General features: G+C 51.6%; 1 protein-coding gene across 1 annotated transcript in view; it reads right to left on the bottom strand.

Annotated features, from left to right (window-relative positions):
• DIP2B (DIP2 acetate--CoA ligase B (putative)) overlaps positions 1 to 27,467 on the bottom strand; it is a 792,630-nt gene that overhangs the window by 300,463 nt on the left and 464,700 nt on the right. Inside the window, exons 12-14 of the mRNA XM_086966287.1 lie at positions 15,300 to 15,409; positions 6,810 to 6,912; positions 5,324 to 5,388 (exon numbers count right to left, since the gene is read on the bottom strand). Of these exons, the coding sequence (XP_086822413.1) occupies positions 5,324 to 5,388; positions 6,810 to 6,912; positions 15,300 to 15,409 (278 nt within the window). The remainder of the gene's footprint in view (positions 1 to 5,323; positions 5,389 to 6,809; positions 6,913 to 15,299; positions 15,410 to 27,467) is intronic.

The raw sequence follows: 27,467 nt of genomic DNA, 5'->3' as shown, positions 1-27,467 counted from the left end.
GAGCAGGTCGAAAAGGGACAGCAGAGCCCGACAACCCAGGAGGTACAGCCCGAGGCCACACACAACCAGCAAGAAGCCGGCAGAACCGGAGCCACAGAACCCCCCACAGGCCCACAACACCGGGACAACAAACCCGGGAAGAGAACCAACAGCAGGAGAAGGCCCAGAAGGAACCACCAGGAGGCGGCCCCAACGCAGAACACCCCACCAGGACCCAAAGGGAGACCAGCTAGGAAGCAGAGCCCAAAAGGGAGCCCAAAATGCAGGAGCGGCACGCCCCAGCCAAAACCTCAGCCAGGCACCCACCAAGGGAACCAGACGAGACCAGGGAGCAAACACCCCCGCGAGCAGAAGGACCAAGAAGCCAGCAGCACCCAGCAGCCCCAGGAGGCTAGGCAGGCACCAACCCGGCCCGACCAGGCACACCCACCGAGCAGACAGCGGAGCACGGGGACAGCACACCACACCGGAGAACAGGCGTCACGGCAGGACACGGCAGCAGCCAGAAACAAACTAGGCAGGCACCAATGTCAGAAACAGGAGGGGCGGCAAGGAAACACCAGAAGCAAAAAAAAGGCAAGCACGGGAGAGCCAGAGCAGAAGCATCCAGGCCAGGCACATAGAAGGCCCCGGGACAAACACCAGAAGCCCCAGACCGGAGCAAAGGGAAGCCCACAGCGCCAGGAAGACCCAGACGGGCGCCCAAGCAGCCACCAACCAGGCCAGACCCAGCAAACCCGCAGGGAACAGAGGAGAACAGGCGCAGGCAGGGCGGAACAGAACAGCCGAACCCAAGGCAGCACAAGCTCCCAAGCGCAGATAGAGGGGACAAAGCACCCCAGAGAGCCCCTGGCACGACACCGGCAAGCATCCAAGGACAGGAACCCGGCGCAGCCCAAACAGACGAGCAGCAGAGGGCAAGGCACAAGCAAGCAGGCAGGGAGAACCCAACAACACAGAGAAAACCCCAGGAGCAAGCAAAAAAGGCAGAGCCAGCAAAAAGGAACCAGCGCCCAAAGAGGCGACAGGAACCCACGCCAACCCCAGAGGGAAAAAAACCCCAAGCCCGAGCGGCCAAGAGCAGGGGCACAACCCGAAGAAGGGAATCATGCAAGATATCCCGCGACACGCCGGCCCACAAAGAACAGAGAAGGACTGGGGCGGGCAGGCGGCAAGGCAGCAGGCCAGGAACAGAAACGTGACCCCTCAGACCAAAAAGAGGAGCACAGGAACCCAGCGCCTGACCAATCAGCACCCACGCACCCCGCGGAGGAGGGGGGCAACAGAGCACACAGAAGCACCCGCCACGAGCACCCACAGGAAGCAAGCAGCAGGGGCACCAGAGTCAGCAGCATGACCATCCAAAAAAGAAAAGGGGACGAAGCATAGCGCCGAAGGCATGCACCCCAAGTAGGAGGTCCACGCACAAACCACGGCACCCCCAGGCGACCAAGACACCCGAACACGTCACAGCCAGAAGGACAGCCAGCCCCCACAACCAGGACCAGTCCAGGAGACACCAAGAAGAAGAAAAGGGGGCGAAGCAGCCAGAGCGAGTGCCAACAGTACAACAAGGCCCACACCGGCACAGGGAAAAAAACACCACAGACCCAGAGAAGGGTGCAGGTGTTGCACGAACAGCCAAAGAGAACCCAGACCACCTACAGACAGACGAGGGATAGGGAAAGGAACATGCCCCTCCAGCGCCCGAGACCACCAGCCACAAAACCTCCCAGTAGCCCGCCAATAATAAAGGCATCCCAGGGACACCAACACCATGAAACCCAACCGGCCGAGCGCGGAAAGGCCAGGGCCAAAAAGAGACAGCGAGGGCTCCAGCCATGTGCGTGCGCGATAGCGTCCAGCATAACCAACCCCGAGGCACCCACCAACAGCACAACCATGCCCAGGTAGGAGCAGGGGGCCAGCCTGGAGGGCGGAGAGTGTCCACAGGAAACAAAGAGCACTGTGCACAGCAACACAAAAAAACTGTCCAGGATGCAAATAAAAAGACCACCACAAAGGGTTAAAAACAAAGTGAGTTAAATCAGAGAGGACATGGACGTACAGGGCTGCAGGTAGAAATCACCCCAAACGGACATGGCTGTAGTTTGCATGCATCCCAATCGTACAAGTCTGCAGTCTGCAACATCGCACATGGCCGCAGACTGAATTCACCTCATCATTACATGGCGGCAGAATGCATTCTCCACAACAACACATGACTGCAGTTTGCATACTTCCCCAAAGCGGAGCTGGATAACAGATGTAAATCGATACCCAACACAATGACAAGCACACCAATGAACCAACATGCAAGACGTTACATCATGGACTGAATAAACGGAGCCTCGCACAGGATAATTGGCACATGGAGGGTCGGACATGCAAAACATGAAAAGAAGCAAAGACTCCCTGGCAAGGGCTGGCCACAAGCAGAGATTAAACTCACACAGCAAGCGTAGCGGGCCGTGAAAAACCCACCAGCAGATCCAGGTGAGGCACGAACCCACAACCACGGCACGGCTCGGGGCAAGTACTGCAGCAGGAGTACCGCGCACCAACCGAAAGCTCCACCGGAGCCCACTGCCAACATAAAACATAGGACCCCAGAAAACAACTACAGAACCGGAGCCCGAAGCCCGGGCCTCGAATCAGCAGCCTTCAAGTGCGAGCCAGAAACAGAAGGGCAAACCAGAGCCCCAGGACGGAACAGAGGACACCCAGCCAAGGCAGGGGAGCCGCCGGAACCCGCAGCAGCAGCCTCAGAAGGACAGCACCGGCCCCGGCACTGAGGCAGCCCGGGAATAAAATTGCACGGAGGGGCTGCAGATGCACAGAGCCAGCCGGGGAACTCTGGACACAGAAACGCAGTAAACACATGTTCAGCAGCTTAAACACAGCACAGAGCAATGTAAGCGGTGAGAAAGAAAAATCCCGCAAGAGCGGGGGCCAACCCCAGGAACAAAGTCCCCACTCGTCGCCATCACAGCCAGGAAAAGCAGGAGCACATCCATCTAGGCACGACCCCCCGGCTAAGCTCGGGAAGACGAGCCCATGACACGGAAGCAACACCACGGGAACTCCAGCCCCAGCCGCAAAGGACCGGCAGGCACACGAAGTGCACAGCAGAACACCGGCTCCAAGACAGACCGACTCCAAGCAAGCCCGGCAGGCCAGGAGGCAGTCCAGGGACCCCGCGCCCGCACAGCCAGGCAGCCGGGCGGGGGGAAGAGAGAAGCACCGCCACTCCAGCCCAGCAGGAGCAGCACCAGCACACCATCCAATCTGTCGACAGACAGAAAAAAAGAACAGGAGGGCTGCTGGGTAAGTACTGCATATGTACTCCCGGGGGGAGGGGCAGTATTAGTATCCCAGCATTCCTCTTGTTTTTTTCTGTCGGGAGATGATCATCTCAATTCTTGACTCCTGCCATTACATCTCACTTGAGCATTCTATTCTCTAAGGGAATAATCTCTGTGAAGTAGAAACCCTCCCAATTAAAGAAGCTTAATAATCTTGACCCTTGAGAAGGTATTAATTACCATCCAATTTCACTCTTTCCCCCTACTGCAAAGATGGGAGAAAAGAACTGTAGTGCAATGCCTCTTAAAGTTAAAAGTATCACCTATTAGATGAAACCAAAATGGGGTTTGGTCCAAGACAAGGAACAGAGCCTGAATTAGTAGAAGCCCAAAATGTAATAAGATTGGAACTGGTCAACGGTAATCACGATTGTCTGATAATGCTTGATCTCTCAACCGCTTTTTATACAGTGTACCATCTAATTAAGTATTCAAGTGGATGGAGGATTGGACATTAATGGATCTGGTGTCAATTGTTTTCTCTCCTTTTTACAAGATAGAGCATTTATGGTGCAACTACTATTCTGTAAATCTAGTCTGTATCCAAAAAGATGTTGGGTCCCGAAGGGATCAGCCTTGTGCGCAATTATATTTATTATATATAAATGAAACCACTTGCATCCATAGTTAAAAGTTGTAATTTTAAAATGTATCCTATGCACACTCACATTTTTTTAAATTCGGCAATAAGGAAAATTATGATTTAAGAACTCGATCCATTAACAGCCTTTGGGCAGTGAAACACTGATGGACAACAAGCAAAATTTGACTTAATTGAGCAAAAAGGAGGCAATTGCGTTTGGAAAAACTCAATCTTTGGTACCAACCTTGTGACTGGTGAAGCTTGGCATCCCACTGTCACTACAGGTAGGAGCAGAAACCTTGAATTTCTGACTGATAACGAGCTCAGTGGCATTCCACAAATAATTTCTGTTCTACATATTTTCTGCACCCGAGGTCATGCTTGCATTTATTCTTTATAACAGCAGTATTGCTGCTAACACAGTGATTAACTCACAGCTAGGCAATGCACATTTATGTTACTCTGGGGTTGCTAGTAAGCCATATTGGCAAGCTTCAATGGGTGCAACATGTGGCAGTTAGAGCATTTTTCAGGACGCTGTTTAAAGAGTACAAGGAGCTCTTCACTGGCTTCCACAGGAGAGATGTATGAAGTTTAAAGTGTTTGATCTTTGTTATAAAGCTGCTGATGGAGAAGACCAATCCTTTACCCAGAGTATGTTTTGTGCCAAATAGGCACTTGCAACCTTAGGCTGAACAAGCAACATCTGCTATATGTCCCCAAAGTAGGACAAGCCACAACTGGCGGTATAACTTTTTCTGTCTTGGCACCACTACTGTGGAATGCATGTGCAATTTCTTTCGGACTTAGAGTAGCTTATTGTCCTTTACAACGTCATTGAAAACCTACTTATTCAGAAAAGTTATGGCAGTGAAGGAAAGGGGATACATCTTTACTTCAATACTGGAGCGACAAGAAGCCTGCGGGCATACATTAGTGCTGCATCATGTAATTTAACAAACCGAAGCAAGCTCCACCCCATAACATTTATTTTTGTCTGGTATGTGTTTATTCCAGCATACAGATTCCCTTTCTAGTATGTGGTTATCCAGTTAATTGGTTGACAATTTAGTGTGCACCAGAGAGCATTGTGACTCTGCTTTTATGTAGTTATATGTTTTGGCTGAAATGTGTTGCTAGTCCTCATATAAAACGTTACTGACATTTAAAAAAAAATCTCCATATTTCACGCTGGTGAACATCACATAAAAGAATATTGCCTCCGACAAGCAATTTATGTTTAATAAGTAATCCTTTATCTGGTACAAATAACTTATCTCGAAATCTACTCTATTATGCACAGACCAGTTGTTACAATAGTATACATAAACAGCAGATTAAATAGTGGTTTATGAAAAAGAAGCTTTCAACTTACCGTCAATATACCGTGCCATAAACCAGCATCTCTCTTGAAGTCGAGCACGTTGACAATCGTTTCACCTGACAGAAAAAAGGGAGTCTTCAGCAAGAACAGCTTTGCTTTCACAAGAATGGGACTTGTCCATTATTCTTAATCACAAACATGTATTGAATCGTTTAGGAGGAGCGGACTATAAGGACTAAAAACTTTAGGAGGAGCGGACTATAAGGACTGAAAACTTTCTACACTGTTTGGGAACAGAGAGAAGGATTCTCCATGAACCTTTTCTGTACAATGCCTGACCTGAAATCAACTGTGGGTGTTATAGTGCACACTCTGCAATAGCTTTTTTCTGTCTTTCACAGATTTTCATCAATAAAATCAGAAGCAAATAAAAATGAAAACCACATATCAACATTTAGATCATCATATTCCTATCAAACCTCATTGCATTCCAGAAACACTCCCCTTTTAAGTCAGCCACAGGATCATAGCTTTTTTTGTAAGGTGGGGGTTTTGAGTACATAAAATTTAGTCAGTCATCCTCTATTTATCTACAAAAGGAGACCATGTATTCTTGTGCGGCTTGCCTCTGGAACCTGCATCCCTGTCACTGTTAACCCTACATGTATAAAAGTAAGGGAGCAGCTGTCTTAACTGTTCAAACAGAGGAAGAAAGCATACCGTGAGAGCTTCAGTAGGCATTGGATGAGTATAGAGATGAAGAATATTCTTGCAAGGACATATTACCGCAAGTAACGAAGCAGGCAAATGAAATGAGCATTCCACCCACTGTGGGCTGCACCACCAAATGTCATTAACACAAGTATAAATGGAATCAATAAAGAGTGTCCATCAGTAGTTGTTTGCTTTTTGAAGTCTTCTTTATTCAATTTTCATCGGGCAGCCAACGCGTTTCGTTCAAAAGAACTTCGTCAGGGCGTGCTGACTGTGTCCGATAAGCACAGACATCACATCTTTGTCCTTCCTCGTTCTGTGACCAATTGTATATAAACGGCTACTGTGCCAGGAAAAGTAGCGTGCTGCTTCGGAAATGGGAAGTGTCCGTTGGAAAATGAGCATGCAGTCTGCCATCAGTATTAAAGCATCAATGGGTTATGCCGATTTGTGGCATTAAATTATTATCCTGCAGAGCAAGCGGTAACAGTAACTCATGTTGACATTTTTATAAACATGCTGTTGAAAAAGAATCTTTCTGTGTGAGCAAAATTAATATGAAATTAATCAATAACATTCCGAATTTATTTCAATGTTCACTAATATCTGGCTCTTCAAAATTCTGTTAAATATAAGTAGAAACTGAAAGAAAAAAAATAGCATTTTATTGAAGCCCACGGCCAACCAGAAAGCAATTGCTACGAGTTTATAAAGGTGGGAAGCGAGTGTACTTCGCACAACTCAAAGGAGTGGTGCCAGGGTTCTAGCATTGTTTCCAACATGTTTTAGGACTCACCCCACAAAGTGTTTTACAAAGACCTACCTTCAGTATAGTTGCAGGCCTGAGAGAGAGCTTGACTTTGAGACAACATTGCGATTCGAGATATCGTCACCCCCATCACACTGCCTTCTTTACTCGTCTTGTACTGATGAACACAAATGGAAATAACAGAGCGAGATTTGAGTGTGAGCCCATATCATCTTATCACGGTACGCTCTGCTAGATGCCACAGAATATCCCAGAATCAGAAATGAGGAACGCGGTTCTCAGAAGAGTCCTAGTTCCTCTAGGGTTCCTATAGGAATGATCATCTGAGCATTTTAATTCTTGCTTATTTGAATGAGGTTGCTCTTAAAGGCTAATATACAAGTGGATTGTGCCAATGCAACCAAAAGAATACATTTTATGATAATGCTATGTATCAAATTGATCAATTAATGCTGTCAAGATTGCAAACAGAATTCTCATGTGCTGCTGTGAAAAACCAAATTGTGATGTAACAATATCCCAAACTGTTGAAGTAACAGACAGATGTGAAACAAACATCTGAATGCCTAACTGTCAATACCTAGATGTTTTATTCATATAAGTGCAGATAGCACTTTGCAGCTGCTAGGCCCCCAACATATACATTTGAGGATAACAATTTAAGAAATGTATAACTTTGGGAATGGATGGGGTGCAGGGATAGCAAAAAGAGTGCAAGAACAGAGAGGAAAACCATTGATTCGGGAGCAAGGACGTTTGATAGATATCAAAGCCACCCAATGCTGACATAGGGGGCCTTATTGAAAGCATACTTTAAGTTTATATAAAGCATTCGAAATAACAGACGTAAAACTCATCTTTCTCTTAGAGCAGCTTTCTTGATCTCGCCTGCATGTGAGACAATGCTTCCTACAAGGTGTTGAGGAAAAACTAATAGCCTTATTGATCCTTCCTTGACCAGCAATAATGGCTGTTCATTAGCACTCATTATGGGCCTGAACAACCAGCAACAGACTATAACCAGGGCCACTGTAATCATATGATTTTGGTGCTGCAGTGTTTTCCAGATATTTATGAACTTGCCGTATCTGCCACATAATCCATCCTTTTCTGCATAATCTGCGTTTTATCCCCAAAAATATTTTCTAACTCAAATGGGTCAAAAGTAACTAAAACCTCGGCAACATGTGTTGTTACACAACGGAAGGCCCTTTGCAAAGGCTTATTAGTCACCTTATAGTTGCTTACTGAGGTGTTTGTTAAACTTGTACTAAGGTTCTGAAACCTTTGCTGATACAGAGCTCACATTTGTAAAAATGACAATACTTTCACAAAATGTGCCGCATTACGCTGCATAATTTACCTTCTCTTACCACATAATTAAATCAACTCAACCACATAATTTGGCCCTCCTCTGCTGCATAACTCCAGTGGCTCAATTTATAATTTATAACTGATATATCGTATTTATTACTGAGGAACAGTATGAAGGAGTAGTTTCTTTTCTGTAACTCCAGTTCTGTAGTAGGGGTATCTCTGTTATAGTCATAATCTAGTGAATAGTCCCGCCCATGTGCGTGGACCCCGGAGCAATCAAAAATAATCTCTTACAGTGTCAAAAAATGCAGAAATGCATAGACACTTAAGAGAAAATTTTAAGACATATAATGCAGCCCCCAACAGGCTACACTGTCCAGTACTTCAGCTAGAAATTCCACCAAAAAATCCACAAAACAGCAAAGCCTGTCCAGATTTTCATTTTCTTCAGTACAAACCCCTCTGGGAGATAGAGAGGAAGACCTGGACAGACAAGCCCCATAGGCTGCCATTATGTGTCTCAGAACAGGGTACTGTGCCTTTAAGAGAACTTTCCAGAACTTCACAGTATCCCAGAATGCCTTGCAGGTCTCTCTTACTTTCAGTTCTTTTTGAAGGCGTAACACACCAGACCTGTAGCATTTCTCACATGAATATCTCTCTCTCCACCGGGGAGGAGGGCGGGCGCTTATGACTATAACAGAGATACCCCTACTACAGAACGGGAGTTACAGAAAAGAAACTACTCCTTCTGTAGTAGGGGATCTCTGTGTATAGTCATAATCTAGTGAATAGAATGGCAAGCCCATCCCCACACCAAAGCGGCGGTGGAGAAAAGAGAACCAACACCACTATTGCGCGAACAAATTCCGCAGCGAAGCCTGTCCCACCTGAGCATCTGCTCTGGCATCAGCATCCAGACAGTAATGCTTAGTAAAGGTATGAACTGACTTCCAAGTGGCGGCCTTGCAAATTTCTGCAATCGGCACATTACGGAGCACGGCTGTAGTGGCAGCTTTGCCCCTGGTGGAATGAGCCTTAGGCTTACCTCCTAAGGTCTTATTAGCTTTCTGGTAACACAGTTGTATGCAGGACACAATCCACCTAGAGATGGATTGCTTAGAGGTCGCAAGACCCGTCCTGACCGATCCATAATTGATAAACAATTGGTCTGACCTACGAATACCTTTAGTCTTATCCAGGTAAAATTTCAACACCCTCCTAACATCCAGGGAATGTAACGACCTTTCCGCTGGAGACGAAGGATCCTGAGAAAACGTAGGCAAAGTAATGGTTTGATTGACATGAAAGTCAGAAACAACCTTGGGAAGAAATTTAGGGTGCGTACGCATAACAACCTTAGCAGCATGAAATACAGTATAAGGTTCATTACAACACAACGCCTGAATTTCACTCACCCTGCGGGCCGATGTAATGGCCACGAGGAACGCCGCCTTCCAGGATAGGTGCTGCAACGAAGCCTTATGAATGGGTTCAAAAGGCTCCTTCATCAAACTGGACAGCACCACATTCAATTCCCATGAAGGCGATGGAAGCCTGACAGGAGGGAACACTTTCTTCAAGCCTTCCAAAAAGTCTTTGATCACAGGGATCTGAAAGAAGGAAGTCTGTGAAGGGCTTTTCCTGTAGGCAGTCAATGCAGCGAGATGAACCCTAATAGAATGAACATTAAGGCCAGATCGCGCCAAATGTAGAAGGTAAGGAAGGATGACATCTTCCTTGCACGTCGTAGGATCCAAGTTCCTGGACACACACCAGATACAAAACCTCTTCCACTTGTAAGCGTAGGACATTCGAGTGGAGGGCCTCTTAGACTCCTTCAGTATGTCCATACAATCTTCAGGTAGATTCAAATGTCCATATTGCACTACCTCAGGAGCCATGCCGCCAAACTCAAGGACGAGAGGTTGGGGTGCACCATCTGCCCCCCGAACTTCCTGAGAAGGTCCGGCCTGCACGGCAACCGAATGTGCGGAAGGAGGGACCGGTGTAGAAGGTCCGTGAACCACCACTGTCTGGACCATTCCGGGGCAATCAAGATCATCCGTGCCCTGGACCGGGACAGTTTGATGAGCACCGCTGGAATCAGGGGAATGGGCGGAAAAGCGTAAACAAAGCTGTTCGACCAGTTGATCCAGAGTGCATTCCCCAGTGTCCCTTGCTGGTAGTACCTGGAGGCGAAGTCTCGGCATTTGCTGTTTTCGGCGGTGGCGAACAGATCTATGTCTGGAGTCCCCCACCTTGCGAAGACTTCTCCTAGTACGTCGTCGTTTATGACCCACTCGTGGTTTTCCTGGATCAGCCTGCTCAGTGTGCCGCCTGAACATTCTGCACACCTGGTAGATGGGTAGCCGTGATCGTCAATCCTCTTGCCAGAAGCCAGTGCCAGATCGTCTGCGCCTCCCGAGACAGGGTGCGCGATCTCGACCCCCCCTGCTTGTTGAGGTAATACATCGTGGTCGTATTGTCCGTCTGTACAAGCAGAGAGTTGGTCCGGAAGGACGGATGAAAGGCCTTCAGCGCCAAGTAAACAGCTCTGAGTTCCAGGAAATTGATGTGATACGTGGACTCCGTCTGAGACCACGTGCCTTGGATCTGTAAGTCTCCCGAATGCGCTCCCCAGCCCTGGAGAGAAGCATCCGTCACGATCGTCTGAGTAGGAATGTCCTTGTGGAAGGGAACCCCTCTGAGGAGATTCTCCGCCGAACACCACCACATCAGAGACTGAAGAGCATGCAGCGACAGTCGAACCTTGTCGTCCCAAGATCCTCTCCTCTGATCCCACTGGTCCTCCAAGCACTCCTGCAGCGGTCTCATGTGCAGCCGTGCGTGTGGCGTCAGGAAGATACAAGAGGCCATCGACCCCAGTAGAGAAGACACCGTCCTCACTGTTGTAGATGGAGCGGTCATAAGAGCCTCAGCCTTCCGAAGGATCGATCTCCGTCGCTCCTCCGAAGGAGACACGCTTGCTGACAGCGTATTGATAGAGGCTCCCAAGTACTGAATGCACTGGACCGGGATCGGGACAGACTTGGACATGTTGATGTGCAACCCCAGCTTGTTCAAGAGAACGCACGTCTTCTGGAAGTCTGCCTGAGCTTCTGAGAAGGAGGAGGCCTTGATCAACCAATCGTCCAGGTACGGGTCGACAAACACCTTGCCTTTCCGTAGGTGTGCCGCTACCACTGCCATGCACTTCGAGAATGTCCTGGGCGCAGACTTCAGTCCGAAAGGCAGCACCGTGTATTGGTAATGATTGGCGCCGACTTGAAAACGCAGAAACTTCCTGTGCTTGTGCGCGATGGGCACGTGGAAGTACGCATCTTGTAGGTCTATGGCACAAAGCCAGTCCCCCTGTTGCAACTGAGGATAAATCTGATGCAACGACAGCATGCGAAACTTTTCTCTGCGAATCCACTTGTTTGCCTGCCGCAAGTCCAGAATGGGCCTGAACTCGTTCTTGTCCTTTTTTCGAACCAGAAAGAACCGAGAGTACAGACCTCTCCCTCTTTGAGACAGAGGTACGTCTTCTATCGCCCTTTTTCTCAACAGGATATCGGCCTCCGCCTGGAGCTCGCGCAGCTGATACTGCGAGCTGACCGGAGGGATCGCTGGAGGAGGGCTGATGAACCGAAGACTGTATCCATTGCAAACAATATTCAGCACCCACTTGTCCTGAGTAATTTTTCTCCACTCTGCCAGGAAAAATTGAACGCTTCCCCCCACCGGAGTGGGTAACGGATGACGGGGAAGTAACCGCTCAGGGTCGAGACCCGGCCGGGCCCTTGTTCGCGGTAGAGGGCTGCTGTCCACCTCTACCCCTCTGACGTTTTTGGAAAGGTCTTCGGAACTGCTGCTGTTGTTGCTGCTGTTGTTGTCCCGAAGACTGTCCTCTTCCTTTCCCTTGCGAACCGAACCGCCGTTGGAACTGGCGGTATGGCTTCTTGTCCTTGGGCTTTTCCAAGCCCACTGCCGTCAGGGTTTCCGCCTCGGCCTTCATCCGGGCCATCTCGTCATCCGCGTGTTTTCCGAAGAGCGTGTCCCCGGAAAACGGCAGGTTGGCCACCCGCTGTTGCGCCTCGGGCTTGAGAGACGTAAGCCTGAGCCATGCATGGCGGCGCTGGTTGATACCGTGGCAGTAGCCATGTGCCGCCAACAAGGAAATATCCGCCGCGGCACTGATGGCCTGGTTCGAAACCAGCATCCCCTCCTTGACGATTTCCATAAAGTCCTCCTTCCTGTCGCGCGGCACAAGGTCCGCGAACTGTTCGATGGAATCCCAAAGCGCCCGGTCATAACGACCCAGTAATGCCGAGTCGCTGGAAGCCTTCATCGTGGTGGAGGAAGTCCCGCATGCTTTCCTTCCCGCCGAATCAATCCAGCGGCTCTCCTTGTCCGGAGGCACGGTGGAGGACGGGGAGGTAGAGTGTTGCTTTCTGGCTGCTGTAACGATCACTGAGTCGGGGACTGGGTCCATCCTCAGGAAGGCAGGGTCAGAGTCCGGTGCCCTGTATTTCTTCAAAAGCCTAGAAGGGGCGGCCCTAACCACTGCAGGCGTAAGAAATAATTCTTGTGCCGGTTCAACCAGTCCCGGGACCAAGGGCAACAGAGGGCGAGACAGGCTCTTTTTGTGTAAAGTCTCGAATATCACGGACGTCGTAGGTGTAGGAGCCGTCACCGTGATACCCAACTTCGCGGCCCCCCTCAGGAGAACATCCTGGAATGTACCGATGTCATCGATAGGGGACACCCTAGTGTCCGGGGAATCGGACAGAGTAGGGGAATAGGAGCGAGTCCTGGAAGATGTATCCGTCCTGGATCTATGCCTCCTATGGCACCGTCTGGAACGAGTGGAGGACCTGCGCCTGCTCCTCGATCGGTCTCTCCGTCTGGAGCGAGACTTCGACCTCCTGGGCTTCGGCCGGTCCACCGGCCTGTCCGGGGTGGCCGACTTAGGCTTACGCGGTTCTTTAGATTTAGGAGTCTTCTTGGGAGGGGTCGGAAGGTGAGGCAACGAGGCCGACCTTGGAGGAACCGGTGGAGGCTTCTCAGGTAGAGGAGGCAACGGAGGAGGTGTAGTCATCCTCGGACGCGGCCCTCTAAGCAACGGAGGAGGAGGTGTTACGGACTTCTGTGGAGTATAAACCTCCGAGTGCACCGATCCCGGTGATCCACCATCCCTCCTGGGCTGAGGGGAGCCCCCCACAGCCTCAGGGCGCTTAGTACGGGCATCCGGCACCTTCGACCGTTGTTCAGGAGTCGACCGCCGGTCTCTCGACGTCGAACGGCCCTTCGGCGTCGACCGTCTCTTCCTCTTCGGGGTCGAGCGACTCGCGTGCCTCGACGTTGACCCGGACCATCTCGACGACGATCTCCTGTGCCTTGACGGCGACCGCTTGCGTCTCGACGGCGACCGCCCCGACGCGTGGCGTCTCGACGTCGACCTTGACGACGATCTCCTTCGCCTCGACGGGGAACGCCTCCGTCTCGCCGGCGAGTGCTTCTGCGTCGACGGTGGGCTCGACGACGAGGATCCCCTCGACGACGATGAAGCCTTTCTGGAAGGCGATCGACGGTATTGCCTCGGCGGCGTGCGTCGACGCCGATCCGGTCGACGTTGGTCCTGTCGACGCCGTTCCTGTCGACGCTGATCGCTCGACGTCGACGCCGAAGACAGCGACGACGACACCGTCTCCATGTCCGAAGGCGGCCTATGTAGGTCCCTCGACGTCGACGTGTTCTCAACCCAGAGCCCTGGGGAGAAGGGGAGCTGGCCTTGGACTTCTCTCTCGACGTCTTGGAGGGTGCCACCGACCCAGACGGAGAATGGGGACGTGTGCTGGGCTTCCTGCCCCCGGGGAGCCCCCCAGGGGCCTCAGCATGTCCAGACCCACCTTGTGTCTTCTGTCTCCTTTCTTCCAGTCCCTGAAGCCTGATTTTCTTTCTGTCTTTCAGGGTCCTGTCAGAAAAACCCTGGCAGATCTCACACTCCTCAGGGATGTGGGAAGAGGGAAGGCAGAGAATACAGACCTCATGGGGATCTGTCTTGGCCTTCTTCCTGGAGCACTCCGGGCATTTATCAAATAATGCAGGCATTATTTCGACCAAAGGGTGCCACAAGCCAAGAAGAAAGCTGTAAGGTACAGATAAAGTACACAAAAAACGATTTCAGTGTAAAAACACCAACAAAACCCTTGAAAAGGGCGAGCTCAATGCTCCAGGGTCCTGCTTGCAGGAGCCGGAAAAAAGAACTGAAAGTAAGAGAGACCTGCAAGGCATTCTGGGATACTGTGAAGTTCTGGAAAGTTCTCTTAAAGGCACAGTACCCTGTTCTGAGACACATAATGGCAGCCTATGGGGCTTGTCTGTCCAGGTCTTCCTCTCTATCTCCCAGATGGGTTTGTACTGAAGAAAATGAAAATCTGGACAGGCTTTGCTGTTTTGTGGATTTTTTGGTGGAATTTCTAGCTGAAGTACTGGACAGTGTAGCCTGTTGGGGGCTGCATTATATGTCTTAAAATTTTCTCTTAAGTGTCTATGCATTTCTGCATTTTTTGACACTGTAAGAGATTATTTTTGATTGCTCCGGGGTCCACGCACATGGGCGGGACTATTCACTAGATTATGACTATACACAGAGATCCCCTACTACAGAACAACAGTACTTCTACCACTTGTGCATACAATTCTAGTTTATGCACTGATTATGCAGTAAACCTGATTGTGAGTGCATAGGCTAACAAAGGAGTACAATTTTACATGTTTCAGAACGAACTCATAGCTCTAAATAAGCCCATCACTGACTGATGCTCACAAGCTTTTACCTTTAGGTGGAAAATAACCAGGTATTGTTTGAGTGGAAGACTGTAACAAAAAATATTTGATGGGAAATGAGCAATGTGGGTCACGTTTTTATTGCCTTTTCTCACCAAAGGAGGTCTTAAACTAGGCTTAGTGAGAAGAATGGATTACAACTGTGCTACAATGTAACATGAAAATTTCGAGTGAAGTTATTCAACCTGTCACAATACAAACACAAACATTAGATTGTTTTCAGCTGCTTTCACAAATGCAATCACTGTTGCACAAATCCATGTATCGAATTATGTGTTTCCTGTAATAATCAGCATTATGCGTAAAAATCTACACTAACTGTTACTACATCTTTATCCCGAGCCTGCCCACCAGCTGAAGCGTCCTTTTTACCTCGATGTAGGCTGGTTCCGTGCCTGCTACTGAGATGTGCGGCAGCCAGTCCTTGGGTGATTTGGAGAGATACCTTGAGTCGGTTACAACCCATTTGAGTTTTGGCCAGCCTAAGAAAAACAGTCAAAGTTCATTATAGGTTTTGTTCAACATTGTTTAAGATCAAACTCAAGAATACAAATCTGTTAATATTTACATTTTAGGCAAGGTCAATTTCTACCGGAATCCCTGTCATATGATAGAAGATTAAGTTGTAACTTCTTTTGTTTAACTTGTGATGACAAACAAGAGACTGTCTAAGACCCGTTAAGTGGAGTCTCTACAACGCCAGTGCTTTTCTTGTTTTCATTTCTAACTCAGTTTGTCGTGGTAAGCTAAGTTTTCCTTACTTTGCATAATACCTTACTGGATGAACTTAGTTCTTTCATACTAGTACATCCAGTATTCCTTTCCTTCAGACTCATGGATGTTCAAGCAGCAGGCTAAGACACAGAAGTATTTCTTGCATATGAAAATTTAAGGTTAGAAAGCCAAGCATGTGCACATCGTAAATGGGCCTATCGTTTACCTTGGGACTTTTCTTTGAACACAAGTTATCAAACATTTATTTGCATTCTGTAATTTTCCCTGTTAGTAAGGAAATCTGCATTTTCTGCATAGTCAACCCAGATTTCTTGTTTTTTGCTAGGCTCTATATTTTTGCTGGCTTTAGAACTGAGCACTGGTACCCAAGAGTAAAGTACCTTTAAGTCTTTAGTATATGGTGTAGAACAGTACTTCCAAAACGTTTTAGAACCACAACCCAATTTTTAGAACAACAAACCTTAGGTCCACCCCTATCTTTAATGGACACAAGGAATGGGTGATTTTGAAATGGAAAAACAGATGGTTTGTAAACGTCATATCCTTGCCCATGCTCTGTAAGACAGGATTGTGGTCAGGCTACTGATCTGACCATAAAAGTCACAGACAGTGAACCACATTAGACTCTGGAGCTACAACACTTTTGAGAGTGAGGTGCTGGCCTATGGGCATCAGTTTACTAAAATCACAAGACGTCTTTAAAATCTTGGTGTTGATACCAGTGATTTAAGCAATTTTGAAAAACCTATTTTGCAGCAAAGTATGCGGTAAGGCCTCAAATTCATTTTTGTGCTAAAACGAGGACAACTGGTGCATTTTGGACTGCACATACGGAATGTGTTACTTACCGTGTAAGCATCTATTCGTATTGTAAAGTGCTGTACGTTATTATACTCCTACCACCTATTGTTGAGATTGAATAACTGAAAATTGTTTTTTAATTCTAAGACTTTCGAGTCACCAGGTACAGTTACTCCTCCTTTATTTTTATTTTTTTGTCAAATCTGTTTATTGGCATTTATATATTTCAACATTACAATCGGTGCGTCATTGGAAATAGTACAGCTCAACCGTGCCTGGTTGACAATGCACAAGCAAGGTGGCATGGCCATGAGGCGCTACAACATTACACATAAATAGCAAGTAGATTAACCTTAGGCGCCTGGGCATGTTCGTAGCATAAAAGAGTCAATGCGCCCTAGCCCCGTGTGGAGAGAGGAGACTTATATGTGTATAACAGCTGCAAAAAGTAATTTGCAACAAAACAGGAACAACAAACTGCGCACTGACATAGAGATACATTACAATTCGTCCTCGCTCCCATCCCCAAGCCCGCCCCCCTCTCTTTCCTACTCTCTCCCCCAAGCACGCATGTCTCTATTTCTACAGCTTTGACGCCGCATTTTGTGTGTTGTGCACCAGTCAATGTGTCAGACGTGCTGTCCGCTACATACCACAACCGTCACCTGCTGTGTCTGCCTAGTCCCCTGTCGCCCCCCCGCCCGCAGCATTGTCAGCTGCTCGTAGAGCGTTAAGCATGCGTTCCAAGCTCCACCATAGGTTCCCTGCGGAGCCCCACTGTTTCCTCCCTCCGTATGGCAGTCCATTCTGCCCGGGCCCACGACTGGAGGGACAGAATTCATGCCCGTACACTAGGTGAGTCACTCGCCTTCCATCTCCTAGTGAGGAGGCGTGCTGCTGCTACCATCCCAAAATCCAGGAAGCGGGAGGATGCCTTGTCCTTAGGTGACCGCTTGAAATGATGTAAGAGATACTCAGGCCAGTCACAAGGGATGTTGCGGCCAGTGCACTGCGTAAGCAGTACACTAATGTCCCTCCAGTAAGTACCTAGCCCTGGCAGTGCCACAAGAGATGAAGGTCTGCATTCACCTCACCACATCTAGGGCAAGACGAGTCAGCCCTGTGAAAGTATTTATTTATTAAGTCGGCGTGAGATAGGCCCTGTGAACTATGTATACTTGGATTTGGCGGAAGCGCATATTTCTGGGGATGCGCAGCGGGCTTTTAAGAATCCTCTCCCACTCTTTGTCTGACAGCACTCGCCCCATATCCCGCTCCCACTTTCCGCGGAGTGGGGCCAGATCTAGTTCTGTGTGCGTCCTTAGGGATGCAGCAAACCACTTAATCAGATGCCTGCCCCTACCCATGACATGCAGATATTGCACGGTCAAGTGCTGCGCTGGCTCCTCCGCAATATCACCCCACCTAGCCGCCATGTGAGCCGTGAGGTAGCAGTGTATTAGGAACCCCCCAGGGGGAAGCCCAATGTCCGTGACCAGCGTCTCGTAGGGTATCAGTGCTCCATCTTGATACAGGTCACCTAACGTCTGGACGTCCACTTCCTGCCACTGCTCCAGCATGGAGTGCGTGAGGACCCCCTCGCCCCCCGCCGAGCCTTCCAGCGGCACCGCAGGTGCGTATGGGAGCACCGTTCTCGTAAGTTGCAGTGCCCTGCGGAAGCATTTGAATGCCACCGCCAGCAATAGTGGGGAGGGGCGCGCCGGCGCCGCTAGCGGATGGAATAGCGTGGTGATCCGCTCCAGGGTATAGGGCGGCTCATTCGTGGCAGTGTCTTCTCTCCCCCTGTCCGCTAGCCAGTGGGCGATCCACTGTAGCTACGCCGCCAGATAATAATGCTCAAAGCAGGGAGCGGCTAATCCACTTTTGTCTGTGGGTAGGAACAGTTTCCCGAGAGCCAGGCGGTGCCGGGACTCGCCCCAAATAAAATCACGCAGGACCTTGTTAAGTTTGGAGAAAAAGGAAGCGGGGATGAACAAGGGCAGATTTGCAAAATAGTACAAAAGACGAGGGAGCATCACCATTTTGGCAAGGGCAACTCTGCCTGTGGGCGTCAGGGGGAGCATGGACCAGAAGCCAATCTGAGTTTTTAGCGCCGTCACCGCTCTTCCCAGATTTCCGTCTAGCAGGTCTGCCGGCTGGCGGTAGATCTGGATCCCCAGATACTTAAACATGTCTGCCCTCCATTGGACTCGTGTGCCATGAAGGCTATACTCCGGATCGGCTTCCTCACTGCTAAATGCGTAGAGGCATGACTTGCCTGCGTTTACTCGGAGCCCCGATAGACCGGCGAAGCGGCTCAACAGGTGGGTCAGCAGGTACGGTATACGGCCTACGTCCCGGACGAAGACCAATAGGTCGTCAGCGTATAAAGACACCTGGTGAACACCGTAGCCCAGTGAATACCATCAGCCAGGGTTTGTCTCATGGCCGCAGCTAAGGGCTCCATGGCCAGCGCAAAGAGCAGCGGCGACAGAGGACACCCCTGACGAGAGCCCCTGCCCACCGCCACTGCCTCAGAAATATATGGCCCCAGTCGGATGCGGACAACAGGGTTCCTGTACAAGAGTCCCACCATCTGTAGGAAGTTTGCTTCCAGCTCGTACTTCTCCAGCACTGCCGACAAGTAGCCCCACTCAAGGCAATCAAAGGCCTTTTCTAAGTCCAGCACCAGGCACCCCACTCTGGGCCAGGCCTTCGTCGCTTCCGTCACTACCCTGAAATACCTCCTGAGTTTCAGGGATGTGCACCTCGCCGGGACGAACCCGTTTTGACCGGCGCCAGACACTCTGCAAGGATTTTGGCGAATACCTTGTAGTTGGTGTTAAGCATTGCCAGTGGGCGATAAGAGCCTAAGGACATGGGGTCTCTGTCGGGCTTAGGCAGGGACACTAAAATTGCTTCCCTCATAGATGATGGGAGGTGGCCCTCGTCAACCGATGCCCTGTACACCTGAAGGAGCTGGGGCACTAGAATGTCCCTATTCGCTTTATATTATTTGGCTGGCAGGACGTCGGGCTCTGGTGTATTCCCGGTCGCCAGTGCTTGGATCGCATCTCCCACTTCTTCTAGTGTGAGCGGGGCACCGAGCTCTGCTTTCTGGCTCTCTGTAACAGTAGGTAGCGCAACCGACTCCAGGAAGTCAGCCAACACATGTGCATGGCCTGTGCCTCAGGGTCTGTAGAGGTCCCGGTAGTGGTCAGTCAGCGCCCTGTGGATCTTGCGCTGCGTATATACCACTGTCCCTTCCCCTGTGCGAATGGCACCTATCGGGGTATTGCGTTCTGTTGTTTGCACCAGCCAGGCCAATAGGCGGCCAGCTCTATCTGCCTTGGGATGTGTCTTGGCAGTATGCGCTGCATAATTGTGACATCTCAGTCGTTCGATAAGGACCGCGTGTTCTCCACGAAGATCTCCAAATGTGTTCACATGCCTACCAGTCCCCTTCCCCTTCCCTCTCATATCGTAGGAGCTCCGACTCTATCCGGGCCAGGGAAGCGGATACCTGTGTGCGGATGTTCCATGTGGCACCTATGCAATGCCCACGGATAGTCGCCTTGTCGGCGTCCCATTCCACCATGGGATCACTTGCCGATTCCTTGTTCTCTTCAAAATAGGTTAGAATGGCCGTGCCCAGCAAAGATCTAAACTCGGCGTCCACCAACGTGGCTGGCTGTAGCCGCCACGTGGGTACCGGGGGTCGATCCGCCTCCCAGCTAAGCTGGAACCAAAGGGGGTTGTGATCGGAGTGCGTTCTACCTAGGTATTCCGACTTAGTCAGGAGCGGGAGCAGGGACTGGGAGCCTACTATTCGCTCCAGGCGGACATGTAGGTCATGTACTGACGAGTAGTATGAGTATGTTTTGTCCGTAGGGTGCTGTGCGCGCCAAAGATCATGTATGCCCCAGTGCAACAACCAGTCCCTTAGAGCATACGCTGTCGATGTCGCTGTCACCACGCGGAGGGGCGGGAAGGAACGGTCTAATTGCGTGTCAAGCACCATGTTGAAGTCTCCGCCCAGTAGCCAAGGGAGGCCCATGTACCGCTGAAGGATATGGTTTAAAGACGCCAGGAAGACGAGTTGATCCGTATTAGGGGCATAAAAGGAACCCAACAGTACCTCCTGTCCATTGAGCCTCACCCTCTGGGTCTACCGGAGTGTCAGCGCATATAAATGGGATGCCTACCCTTACCAAATCAAGGTGCCGCGCGCTTGTGCTTAGTAAGTCGTACCATCAACCTGCCCTCTTCAGCGTCTAAGGAGTCGATCCAATTCCACTCGGGACATGTGAATCTCCTGTAGGTGCTGCATATAGGCGAAGACAGAGTATCTGCGTGACAGGGTGTGCATGCCGCGGATGTTCCAGGTCATGATGTTGGTGCACGCCATATTCTGAGTCGTAAAGCAGCCTTCCGGGGGGGTGCCATGTTGGGCCAAGTGACAAGCTCTCGGGTGAAAGGCTCTAAGTGCCGCTTCTGAAACGTGTAAACCAGAACTAACAGTGTAACATTATGGGCGAGTTCCCAATGGGGCATGCGTCCAAACTAGGCAAAGAGTCTACCTCTTAATGTGGCGTGTCCGCAACGCAAGTGTATGCGGTGAAGCGCGCAGCCAGCAGTTACATTAGGGTGCTCCCTTACCTAGGGCCATTAGAGCTTCTGAGAGGTGTTTGGTAAAACTGATCAGTGAAACGAACCGAGCTGGCAAGGGCCGCCTGCGGAGGCCACCCCGCGCGTCAGACGCTAAACCTCCCCCAAGCTAAGGTGCGGTGCTGCATATGCAGTGCGCTAGCATTTCTCAATACCAAGCCTGCGCGAGGCACTAGAGCCAGCAACTAATCATAACAGCGCGCTGCAGCAGGCACATAAAGGATACAGTTAACATTTTGCTGAACACAGGAACTATGTCAGTCCATCTCAAGTCTACCACCAGTCACATTAGGAAGTCAGCTGTCTGGGGTGTCACCACAGGTAGAGTAGTGTCATCCGACATCACAGTGGATGGTGAGGATGATCCACTTGTGTCTATGTCACTCTGTTGCCTGTAGTTCGGGCTGCCATTAGCGTGCATCACTCCCAGTCTCGCAACCGCCTCCTGCCGTGTCTTCTCTGGACTGGGCGCGGCATGTCCCAGGCCCGCGCCTCGCCCGGTCCCGCCTCGCCCGGTCCCCCTCTTCCTCCTCCGCCTCCTGTAGCGCTGTTCTTGCCATCCACCCTCTTCCGGGCCCACTGGCCTCGTTCCCGACCACTGCCCTGTCTCCTCCAGCCAGTCCCAGACTTCCAATGGAGCCTCGAAGCAGCGAGTGCCCTCCTTGGTAACCACCCGCAGACGGGAGGGGAACAACAACGAATAGGGCAGTGCCAGATCCCGCAGATGTTTCTTCACCGCCAGGTACGAGCCTCATCTCTTCTGCACTGTTGCTGTGTAGTCCGGAAAAAACATCACTTGGCTGTTATCACTTTGAGGTCACTCATCTTCCGAGTTTCGCGGACTACCGTATCTCGGTCCTGATAGTTGAGGAAATTGAAGAGAAACGGGCGAGGCCGAGTTCCGGGTCTCTGAGCCTGCGCCGGCACCCTGTGCGCCCTCTCCACCACAAAGTGTGGGGACAATATTCCAGCCGGCAGGAGTGTCCGCAGCGAAGTCTCTGTATATTGCTCAGGGTCCTTCCCTTCAGTGTCCTCCTTAGTAAACTTGAGCGGGCGGCCAGCTAGCTACAAGCATTTCTCTGGGGCGACCAATGTGTGCGGCTCAGAGGAGGAGGGGAAGGCAGGATGCGGGCGGCCCAGCGAAGCGGCGCGGCTCAGGGGAGAGCGGCGCGGCTCGAGGCTTGGACGGGCGGCCGGGCACGAGCTGCCGAGGGGAGTGAGCGAGGCACACTTAAGCGAGCCCCAGTGGCCCAGGGAGATCAGACAAGTCCCAGCAATTTGTCAGGGAAGGCACAATAGAGTCCACTGGTCCTGGGACTCTGGTCAGGGGGCGAGCTCAGTATCAAGCCCTTGGAATATCACTTAGAACATAACAGAAAATCACTGTAGCACAAAATAGCACACAACCAGTAACTACTGGTAATCAGGTAAGTACCACCTACGCAATCCTAACCACCTTAGGAACAGGTCACGCAGGGAACCAGGACCTCACTAGCACCACCTGTACTAGCAAGAACAACCAACTAAATATCACCATACATTTAGGGGTATAGACCTGGGGACAAAACACATGATGCATAAACATACATTCAGAGGTGCAGGGAAGGAAAACACATGATGCATCAACAACACATTCAGCGGTGTAAGGAACACATGACGCATCAACACACGTTCAACGGTGTAAGGAACAAGGCACATGATGCATCTACAACACATTCAGAGGTGCAGCAAAGAACACTTCACATAAATCACATTAACACAGAACTTACATCAAAAGTCCAGGGTCCAGGTTGCGCCACTGCGCCAAGACCTAAACGTGGCAGCTGCCCACAAAGTGCGGGGCAGCTGTAGATGATGGGGCAAACACGATGTGGAAGCCTCACAGGCTCTGTAGAAATGACTGTCCCCTTTTTGGAGGCTCGCTGGGCTCTGCGTAAATAAATGGCCCCTAAGCCTCTCTGGGCTCTCAAAGATATTTGTGGCGCCTGAGCCCCTCGTGGGCTCTCAGTAAATCAAAATGCCCCCATGAGCCTTTCTGGCTCGTGAACCAAGATGTGCCCCCTAGAGCCTCTCTCAGGGCTCTCACAACGAATGTGGCACCTTTGAGCCTCTCAGGCTCTGAACTAATATGCCCCCGGGATGTAGGAGCCTCTCGGGGCCCTTAAAACAGATGCGGCCGGTCTGAGCCTCTCTGGGCTCTCAATCAACAATGGCCCCTGAGCCTCGTGGCCCCAACAACAAATGCTGCCTTGCTTGGAGTCCCTCCCGGACTCGAGACAGCAAAATACCCAGCGGGAGTCCCCCAGCCCTTCTACACTCACCGGGCTATCCTCGGGGGACTCTGCAGGCATTGGGGTCCTTCTCTGCGGGGCTCTTCTTCTCCCCGGGGCTCTCCCTTTACACGGGAGCCCCGGCAGGCAGCAGCTTCCGGCTTCACTTCTCTCGGCCTCGAAGTCAGGTCCCGGGCCGGCAGCCAATCCTAGCGCGGCCAGGGAATTACGTCACAGAGTTGTCCCGCAGCCCCACCCCCGGCCTGCCTGACTTCCTGGTAGCGGGCCGGGTGGCGATCTTCGGCTGCCCCGGGCTGCGGCGGCGATTCTCGGGGAGAAGCACGAGGGGTAGACTCCCTCTTTAAGTAATTATTTAGCGAGGTGGGCACTCGCGTTTCCTCCCACAAAATGCGGGGCAAATGCCGGGTGGGCACCGGTTTGGAAAGCAAAGCGCTCTCAGCGCTGCAGCAACAATGAAGCGCACCCAAGCGCTAGAAGGCAGGATCCAGCGCTCCCAAGCGCTAGGCACACAAAATAGCGCTCTCATGCGCCAGGGGTCAATGGAAAGGGCTCCCAGGCGCTAGGGCAACGGCAAGTAGCAAGTCCTTCAGGGGTCCATCAGCAAGCCAGGGGCTGCGCAGGGCCCGGGGGGGGCAAGCCTTCCCCTGGGCCCAAGCAGCAGCACGCCCCTGGTAGATTCAAGTCAGCAACAAGAACACTTTCATGAGGTCACGGCCCCTCTTTTATACAACTTTTCCCTTTGTGTCCGGTGCAGGGTGGGGGAGAACCAGTCGCAGCTGGTTTTCGAGTGCCCTTGATGGCTCGACCACCCCTTTCATTCACCAGGCAGGCTAGGGTCATCAGTCGCACCACAGGGGGCGGAGCCAGCATTGTGTGGGGAAAACCCAGCCTCATTCAGGACACAGGTGCAGCCCCTCCCTCACATCAGCATGCTAATCTCTCCATTCACCACCGGGGAAGACCCACACAGACTCCTGGAGCCTGGCATACCAGCCAGCTCCAGCCAATCACACGCCAGCACCTTCACAGCACACACACAGCCATGTCTAGAAGTGGAACTTCCCCACTAGACACATACACGCCGCACATACCATTGCGCAGCATTCATTCTCACGAGTTCGCACATACCAAACTTGAGCATGCACGCCTCACGCATCAGGAACTACCAGGGACACAGACATTCCCCATGCATTCCTATGGGAGAGCAGGCCAATCTCACACGTACTCAGGGAGCGCACGCACTTTACACTGCGCCACAGTGTCAAAGTGCGCAAAGACCAGAAATCACTATAACTATTTATTAACACCAGGCAAAAAGTTCAGGGGTGAACCTGCCTGAAGGGCCAAGTCCAACACTCATCTTCTGAGTTTCGCGGAGTACCGTATCTCGGCCCCGATAGTTGAGGAAATTGAAGAGAAACGGGCGAGGCCGAGTTCCTGGTCTCTGAGCCTGCACCGGCACCCTGTGCGCCCTCTCCACCACAAAGTGTGGGGACAATATTCAAGCCGGCAGGAGTGTTCGCAGCGAAGTCTCTGTACATTGCTAAGGGTCCTTTCCTTCTTCTCCTTCCGGCAGGCCGACCACCCGGACATTATTGCGTCAAGAGCACCCTTCCGCATCCTCAGCTCGGTCCTCCAGTGCGTGGACTCTGTCAATCAGGTCTTGTAGAGCTGAGGCATGGCTGTGCACCACAGGCTGCAGTTCCTGGACCGTTTGGCGCTGCGCGGCGACTGACTCCGACAATTTACAGTGGTCCACATGTAGTAGCGTGAAGTCAGATGTGACTTTATCTATCCGTGCTTCCAGAGGTGTCTTGGTTTGCGCCAAGGTAGTTCCAATGCGTTCCACCGCCGCCAGAACAGTGTCCATTTTGGACGCCAGGGTGGCTGTGGGCTCCATGGCTGCTCGCCTCTGTTCCTGCGTGGGGTCAGGGCCGCTCGCTTCCTGCTGCTTCGCCTGAGATTTGTCCAGAAGCCTGCCCATTGCAAGCTGCTGCGCCGTGGGCATCAAATCGTCTGGCTGTATGTCCAGTAATGACTGTGGGGGGGACCTTCCGCTCAGATAGACAATGTTGTGCGCTGGCTAAGGGGAAATCAGCTGGGTTAGGCCTCCACCGCCAGGTGTCACTGCCAAAAAGTTCAGGGGCAGTCCGTCGCCCAGATCGGCTCCGAGTCTCCTGTGCGTGTATCTTCCCACTCGGATGTGTGGGTACAGACAGCGACCCTCTCCCAGATGCACTCCAGCTCCAGCAGCACAGGGGGCCCCCCGACTTCCTGCTTCTAGCGTGGCCCCAGCGCCCAGTAGTGTCAGCGAAGGGGGAGTGACTAATACGGCCCAGGGGTGGAGGCCGCTCGGTGCAGGAATGGCCAAAATGGCGTCCGGGACAAGATGGTGCCCATGTATTGAATGTCGTGGCTGTCGCACCCTCCTCGCCTCACAGTTCACGGCCTCCGCTGCCCTCCTGCGCCTCTCAGTCCCAGTTCCAATATCCGGTGCCCCTGCAGTCGTGAAGCGGCTTAGTGAATGGTGGGCATGCAGTGTCCCCCTTCTAGGTGACCCACCTGATGGCGACAAGCAACACCAGCGGTGCCACACGGCAGCTTTCCCTGCCAACCAACAGGCGCTCACCAGGGCCAAGGCTCGCCCTTGCAGCTCGGTGCTGGACCGTCGCAGTGCTCCGCAGGGGTTCCTCTAGGCCGCCGCTTCGTTCCAGATCTCGCCGTGGGCCCCCAGGCCTTACTGCCGCCAAGATGGGTGCGCTGCGGGCTGCGTCGCAACCTCCCTCCGCGCTGCAGTCTGAGTTGGGGCCGGCAGCTGGATCCCCACCTCTGTCACCCTCTCTGTCCGTGGAGCATTCCTGAAGGCGCGCTGAATGGGGGCCCCCTCGTATTTCCGCAGTATAGATCTGTCTCGGCTCACCTCCGCCTGTTTCAGGCACCCTGGGGTCCGCCGCCTTGATACCAGCCGCACCGGTTTCTATTTTGGGGCCCCCTCTTGGCCTCTCCGGGCTCCACCCATCAACTTCCCGCTCACTCTGGGGCCGCCGCTGCTTGTCCCAGCGCGTCGCGGAACTCCGAGGCTCTGGTCGGGGCTCGACGCCCACTGTCTTCTCCTCCTCCGTTCCGACGCCCGGATTCCTCCTGTGTACCAAGGCCCCGGGCGAGTTTCACGCCTGCCGGCCTCTCCACGCCGCCTCAGCCCGATGGCCACTCCTGCGCCACCGCCGCCTCGTTTCTCACCATATTTGGCACTGGCAGTCTCCCCAGCGGTTCCCACGACAGTTCCGCCCGGTATGGGGAAAAGTAAAACACTCTCGCAGGATAAATTCAGGGGAATTCAGGGCTCTACGGAAGGAGCTTTAGAAAGTTGCGTCCGCCATTGTGCCTGGCTGGCCAAGCGCCCCTCAGCTACTCCGCCTTTATTAGGCAATGTGTATTTACTCCTGTGGGACAATGCCCCTTTTGACATGGTCACCCCCACTTTTGACTAGTATTTGATGCAGTGTTGACTGAAGTGCACTGGGTTACTGCTAACCAGGTCCACAGTGCCAGTGCTCTTTCACAAAATAAAGGTAACTGTTCCCCAATTAGCAAGACATTTAGCACCTCTGTAAGTCCCTAGTAAATGGTGCCCATGGTACCTAGGGCATGGGCACTCAAGAAGGTCTCCAAGGACAGCAGCATTTATTGTGCCACCCTAAGGGACCCACACTCAAATTCCTCATAGACTGCCATTGCAGACTGCGTGACATAGTGCAAACCATGTTTGATAACAGGGCATGGCACACTCCTGGGTGCCCTGCCAAAGACACTGCATGGGCTAAGTGCAAGATACCCCTACAGCAGGCCTTGGAGCCTTAAGACAGGGTGCATTATAGCACATGTGAGGACATATCGGCATGAGCAGATATGCCCCTGTAATGTCTAGTTCCATTACCAGTGAACAGGGAAGCTATCTTAAGGTTTGTACCGGCACTGGTCTAAACGAGTTTCCCAGCTACATTACGGCTTCACTGAAACCTGTGGTGTTTGGAATCAAACTCTG

This window comes from Lissotriton vulgaris, chromosome 1_1 (genome assembly GCF_964263255.1).
Source record: "Lissotriton vulgaris chromosome 1_1, aLisVul1.2, whole genome shotgun sequence".
Taxonomy (NCBI): domain Eukaryota; kingdom Metazoa; phylum Chordata; class Amphibia; order Caudata; family Salamandridae; genus Lissotriton; species Lissotriton vulgaris.
This window is presented reverse-complemented; position numbering and strand designations above follow the sequence as displayed.